The 7178-nt window shown below is 36.8% G+C and overlaps 1 protein-coding gene across 1 annotated transcript; it reads left to right on the top strand.

The window, feature by feature from the left end:
- The first annotated feature begins 2776 nt into the window (after window positions 1-2776).
- LOC109071910 (GTPase IMAP family member 4-like) lies at window positions 2777-6489 on the top strand. Its single transcript, XM_019088217.2, has 3 exons — window positions 2777-3047; window positions 4077-4955; window positions 5067-6489. The coding sequence occupies exons 1-3, from the start codon at window positions 3029-3031 to the stop codon at window positions 5795-5797; spliced, it is 1629 nt and encodes a 542-aa protein (XP_018943762.1). The 5' UTR covers window positions 2777-3028; the 3' UTR covers window positions 5798-6489.
- Window positions 6490-7178: the final 689 nt, after the last annotated feature.

The raw sequence follows: 7178 nt of genomic DNA, 5'->3' as shown, positions 1-7178 counted from the left end.
AAATACTTGCAGATGTGGTTGCAAAAAATCTGATAGCAACATTTTGGATTTTACAGATTGAACAAAATATGCTGTAAAAACATGTATTTCATAGTGCTCCTGTAGCTCAAGTGGTAGAGCATTGTGTTAACAAGCGCAAGGTTGGGGGTTCGATTCCCTGGGAACACATGATGGGTAAAAATTGATAGCCTGAATGCACTCTAAGTTGCTTTGGATAAAAGTGTCTGCTAAATGCATAAATTTAATTTAATTTAAATTTTATATATATATATATATATATATATATATATATATAGGTAGGTAGGTAGATAGATAGATAGATAGATAGATCGATAGATCTGTTTTAACAGTGTACATGTTACAACTATCTTTATCCTCTTCTCTATTGCATCTTCTCCAGATTTAACGTGAACCTACAACATGGGGCTGATGTTGTTGCTCTGCAAGTTAACCCTCGCTATCAGATGCCCTGGATTGGCCCTGGGTACATTGTGCACAACACCCACCAGAATGGGACGTGGGGCTGGGAGCGGAAGTATGAAACTCCCTTCCCGAGAGGCCAGACGTTTTCTTTGCAGATCCTCGTCACACAGGAGTCTTACAAGGTACTCTGCTTTTCTGACTGTAAATAGTTATTTTTTTCCCTTTTTTCAGGTATGAAAAAAAAAAATCCATCTACTGTCACTAAAGGTCTTTTTATTGTAGCAGAATAATGACTATGGTTTTGGCCTTTAGATACTTGCCAATGGGAAACTCTTTTCGGAGTACAAGCACCGTATGCTGTTCTCAGATGTGGATCGCATCTGCGTGGTTGGAATGGTGGAACTGAGTTTAGTTACCTTCTACTCTCTTGCGCTGAGAAAAAAAAGGAAGAAAAAAAAACAACTCTTAAATTACAAATACCTTCTGATCACATGTGTCCAATTAAAATACAAACATATGTGAGAAATGTTTTAAATAAAGTAATTTGTCATTTGAAAATACACAGCTACAAATAAAATGATCTATTATCTGTGTCTGAGTAAGGGGTAAAGTGATCAGTGAGCTGCTGAAGAGCTTTCCAGATATCAGAAAGAGTTCACAGGGTGAGTTTTAATGTTTGTTTCACAGTGGAAGAAGATCTGAGGATTGTTCTGCTGGGTAAAACCGGATCAGGAAAGAGTTCAACAGGAAACATCATCCTGGGCAAAGATGTGTTTGAAGTTAGTTTCTCCTCTGAATCTACAACCAAACACTGTGAGAAACATGAGGGAAATGTGGGGGGTAGAAACATCTCTGTGATCGACACACCGGGACTGTTTCACACAGCCATGAGTGAAAAACATCTGAAGGCTGAGATTGAGAAGAGTTTGCAGATGTCTGCTCCTGGTGCTCATGTGTTTCTGCTGGTCATCAGACTCGGGAGATTCACAGAGGAAGAGAAAAACACAGTCAAGTGGATTCAGGAGAACTTTGGAGAAGATGTTAAGAGATTCACCATAGTGCTGTTCAATGTTGCTGATAAATTAAACAAACCTTTAGAAGAACTTCTGCAGGAAAACCACGAGCTGGATGAAAGTGAGGGTAGATATCATACCTTCAATGTGAAGAAGAAAGATGGAACGCAAATCAGTTATCTGCTGGAGAAGATCAAGAGACTAGTGGAAAAAAATAAAGGAGAATACTACACCAGTGAGATGTTCAAGAAAAATAAACATAGAAAACAATTAACCATGCTTATAATGATGATGATGTTTATGATAATTTTCTTAATTTTCTTTAAAAAATCCAACAATTATTGAAGCTAACATGACAGTGATAAATCATTTATACAAGTAACAGTCTAGAAAATAAAATTTGGCTAACAAGTACAGTAAAACAAATTGCTTGCATAACTGTCCCATATATGAATATATGCTATAACTCTACCCAGTCTACATGTGAGATCATAGTCACATCACACCGTTCTCATACACTGATGCTCACATTGTGAGTAATACTGTATATGTGCTCACTGTGAATCCAAAATGTTAAGCGGCTTGAGAAGAGGAAGTTCAAATATCGTCCACCGGGGGGATATTCTACTTCCTGTTTCTGGAGGGAAAAGCGTGGATACTGTAGGATTTGTTAGCAAACCATTTGAGTTGTACAGTTGTGTTCTGGACTAAGCATAGAATTGTTACACTGGAGAAATTGTGAATGGTCTCTTTAATTGCTATTCACATACGTTCATATGATATTATAAACACAGAGAAGAAAAAAAAGGTAGGATTTACTTTGAAATAATATTCATTCAGGAATTGCGAGTATATTTCACAAATTTACCACAGAAAGAAAGAAAGACAGAAAGAGCGAAAAAGAAAATGTTCTTTCCAAAAAGTTTTCATTCCTGTATCCTTTGTTTTGTTTACAACTTGGAAACATATTGTTTTACTGTGAATTTCGCAACGACAGTAACACCTACAGACATCAGTGTCTCTTCAGATGACGTTCAGTGTGTTTGTTGAACAGGTTTAGCGTGTGCTGAAGGGTGGAGCACAGAAACATCCCAAAAACAGAACTCAGTGACGTCTGATATTCAGCAGCTTTGTGTTTTATTTCATTCTGTGACTAAAATTAGTGCTCACTCAACATTTACTATAAAGATGAACTCAAGGAAATTCACCTTAAAGAAATTTTCATTCTCATTGTTTGTGAAAAAAAGAAGAAAAATATGTCAGTTTCAGTTACTGATGATAAAACTGACTGAATTAAAAATAAATAAATAAATAAATAAAATAACTATATCACACATCTGTATTAAACTATCATCAAAAATGGTTTCAAAAAAAATAAAAGAAAAAAATCAGTGAAATAAAAGTGTGTCAGAAGGTCTTTCAATCACATGTCACAGTGTTAGTCACTTTTTTGTCTTTAGTTCAACACAATAGAGGGAGTTTCAGTGACACAACAGCTCCAGCTCAAATCCATTCATTCTCTCACTGGATTCACACTGAGACTGAACTGCTGCTGTGAGACTTACAGATATCAGCCAAACCAACACAGAAAAATGAACCCAGAACACACAGGTATGTTTGAATTACATGCTTTAATAGCAAACTGATACGATAGTCACTGTAGAGAATGTTAGAGAAACGTACACAACAAAACCTGTTTAACTAGATTGTAGTTGATCTCACTGACTATCATGTGTTTGACACACTGTTAACGTGTGATTTCTGAATACATAGTGTAGATCTTCACATAAACTATAAAACATCATCCAAAGGCATCTATATTTGCACCAATTGTTTAGTTAGTAGATAAAATAGTAGACTAAATACATAGAGTACACAGATATCTGTGTTCTGTTATCATGTTTGTGATCTGTTATTGTAGTTATTATGTTTCAGATACGATCAATGTGTTTTTAGATGTGTCATTTTAGGCTGATATCATTGTGATTGAGTCCAATTGATCAAATTATAGCATTATAAGCAACAAAAACTTTTTTTTTTGGTCTCAAAGTTTGCAAGAGCCAATTTACTTTTTTTTATCATATTCTGTGAATGATTCGTTGTGTTGTTCTAAAGAAAGAAAGAAAAAAATTATTAAATATTTTATCGAAAATATAATTAGTTTGAAGTGTCTTGTCATCTGACATTTCTGTACATGGGCCATAATGTAGTCACATTTCCTTATATTTTGAGTTTAATCATATATTATAGTACAGTTTCTTGTGTTCCTTTTAGTTTAGTTCCTCATGCATAGTTTGTGGATTATGTGTTACTTAGGTATTTAAGACACTGTCTCTTTAAGAGAACACACCTACTTGGAACATTATTGGTGTCTTTCATTGGTATTATTTATTTATTTATTTTTTTGGACTACATTAGAACATTTTATAGTCCATACAAAAAAACAAACAAACAAAAAAAACCTGTAGTCCAATTACCTGCTTTGTTTTATTGTGTAACACACTTTCAAGATCCAAACCATTACTGTTTTCTATTGTACTACCTTATATTACCAGTAACATTTATTAAATAAATCATACTGAAACTACAATTATTTAGTCCACAGCTTTCCTCTGATCTTTATTTCTTATTATTTCCCAGAGTCCGATGAACCACCCGCTGTACAAGAGCTGAGGATGGTGTTGATTGGAAGAAGTGAAGCCGGAAAGAGTTCAATAGGCAATGTAATACTGGGTCGAGAGGCATTTAAAGAGAGCATAACCAGAGAGAGTGAGAAACAGACAGGAAGAGTAGAAGACAGAAACATCTCCATCATCGACACGCCAGGATTCTTCAACACTCAACTGACTGATGAAGAGATGAAGAAGCAGATGATGAAGAGTCTGTATCTCTCTGATCCTGGTCCTCACGTGTTCCTGCTCGTCATCAGACTCGACAGATTCATCGAAGATGTGGTGAAGATCGTAAAAAAGATTTATGAGCACTTTGGAAAGGACGCTTTCAGGTTCACAATGGTGCTGTTCACGGGAAGAGAGGCGATGTCCAAACGAGAATGGATCGAGTTCAGGCTGGGCAGAAAAACTAGAGAACTGCTGAGCTTCTGTGAAGAGAAATGTCACGTGATCATTCATAAAAACAAGAGAGATGGGAAGCAGATCGCAAGTCTGTTGGAGAACATTGATGAAGTGGTGAGGAAGAACGGACGAGAACATTATGTTAAAGAGATCTACATGAAGAACAGTCAAGATGAGACGAGGACGAAACGAAAAGATGGAAAAGAGAAGATCAGTCATGACATGCAAATAACAAGCCAAGAGAAAGAGAAGAACAGAGAAGACGACAACAGAGCAGAGCAACAAATCACAGAAGAAGAAACACAAAACAGTGTTCAGAAAGATCAAAGAGCAACAAATGAGAGAGAGAAAGATTCTCCAGAAGGAAATCAAAGCTACCCAAAACATGAAACAAGATTGATTGGGCAGGAGACGAAAATGACACCAGAACATAATCCAATAAAAGGTCAATATTTATCTGTTTAAACCTCATATAACATGTAACTTGATAATTTATACCACTTTTTATTAAGATATGTCTTTTAGTTGGTAAACTAACTTTTTTTTTTCTTCACAGTGTCTGATCTGAGGATTGTTCTTCTGGGTAAAAGTGAATCTGGAAAGAGCTCGACAGCAAACACCATCCTGGGCAGAGATGCCTTCGAAATCAATACGAGTCTCCCATCAAGCAGTCAAACCTGTGAGAAACAAGAAGCAGGTGTTTGTGGAAGAAACATCTCAGTGATCGACACTCCTGGACTGTTTGATCCCTCGATGACGAGAGACCAAATGCAGGCTGAAATACAAAAGTGTGTAGAGATGACGGATCCTGGTCCTCATGTGTTCCTGCTGGTCATCAGACTGGACGACAGATTCACAGATGAGGAGAAAAACACAGTCAAATGGATTCAGGAGAACATCGGAGAAGATGCTATTCATCACACCATCATTCTGTTCACTCACGCTGATAATCTGAAGGGAACATCATTAGATGAGTTTATCAGAGACACTCCAGATCTTCAGGGGTTTACTGAGGGTTTTGGTGGCAGATTTCACTCATTCGACAATAAGAACATAGAGAACCACTCTCAGGTCAATGAACTGCTGGAGAAGATTGAGAAGATGCTGGAGAGAAATGAAGGGAAGCACTACACCAATGAGACATTTGTGAAATATCAGGAAGATATTGACAGCGAGAAAGAGGAGAAAGTCAAAGAAAACCCATCACACTGGTGGAAAGGAGTGTTTGCTTTCTTCATAGGAGCACTAGCAGCTGCAGCGGTAGTTAAAAGTGGACTTGAAGGATGAAGAACATCTGGAACAACAACAGCAAATCAATACCAAAAAACAGCTGGAAAATAATTTTTTATTAAATTGTCTTCAATATTACAGATTCTAACAATAATCGTGAATTTCTATAATATATTATGTATTTTTCCTAATTATTTATTAGGCTGGACCTAAACATTTTATTGCTCATCAAACATAACAAGAATGTAAAAAAATATATATGATTTCAGACTAAAAATAAAGGAAAAATGTATTAATTTTTATTAATTTTGCAATTCTCATTGTCAGTAATCATCAATTTAAGTAGCTTTCAGCGTGTCAACCATTTAGAAATGTATTTATTTTAATGTGCAGTCATAACTACAAGCTCTCTGTGGGTTTACCTCCCTCAAAAGTGTAAACGCTATGGCTCTATGACACTTTTTATGTTTTATTTCACGTTTTCTCATCTATGGTCCTCGAGTTCCACTTTCCTGCAGAGTTTAGCTAGAAACCTTGACCAAACCTACTGCCAGTAACTTTCTAGTGACCCTGAAAAGCTTGATGAGCTTGTTCAGGTGTGTTTGATTAGGACTGGAGCTAAATTTTGCAGGAAAGTGAACCTCAAGGGCCAGAGTTGAGAAATACAGAGTTCTGGCATGAAACTCTAGATGGCGCAGTCCAATAGGTCTAACTCAATCTGACCTAATGACATCATTATCACATGGCACAGCTGATTGGTTCTCATGTATCGGTAGCCAATGAGCTCACTGCTCAACATTCAAATATATGACTAGGGCTTACCGTAGCAGTTGCAGCTTGCTTCAGAAACCCCCCACCTTCCCCAGCTCCACCTGTATAGATCTGCTATGAGGTGATTCATGTATGCTATATGGGGGTTATTTCAAGTGTTATATTTGCAGCAGCAATATTTCTTACATGCTTACAGCAGCATGCTGTGGATGTATTGGCAGTAGCAAGTCTCGGTAGTTGCTCTGCAGCAGCGTAGCAGATCTATTCCGCCAAGACCAAATACATTAACATTGTCATGTACATTACCATGCCAATCCCTCAGAGAGCTGTCATGACAGAACAAAACCCCGGTTTTATTTGATGTTTTAACAACCCATTCGGCTCAACACGTCACCATCTAGCTTAACCAATGGCATAAGTCTGGGGTGTTACTATCTGTAATGAACCGTTTGAGCGGGAATAGTTTGAATATTACAGAGGTAATCATTTTACCATAGATGGATATTATTATCAAAAAATATGAAGACCTGTGAAAATAAAAATAGAGAGCATGACAATAGAATGAACACTTGCATCGCATTTTCAAGGTGGATTTTGAATGAATTGTTGATTCAGTGAAGAAGCCAGGCTTTCTCAACAGGTAAGCTCAATCATTATTACATGATTT

This window comes from Cyprinus carpio, chromosome A1 (assembly GCF_018340385.1).
Source record: "Cyprinus carpio isolate SPL01 chromosome A1, ASM1834038v1, whole genome shotgun sequence".
Classification (NCBI taxonomy): domain Eukaryota; kingdom Metazoa; phylum Chordata; class Actinopteri; order Cypriniformes; family Cyprinidae; genus Cyprinus; species Cyprinus carpio.
Note: the sequence above shows the minus strand (reverse complement) of the source record. Positions and strands in the feature narration are given on the sequence as shown.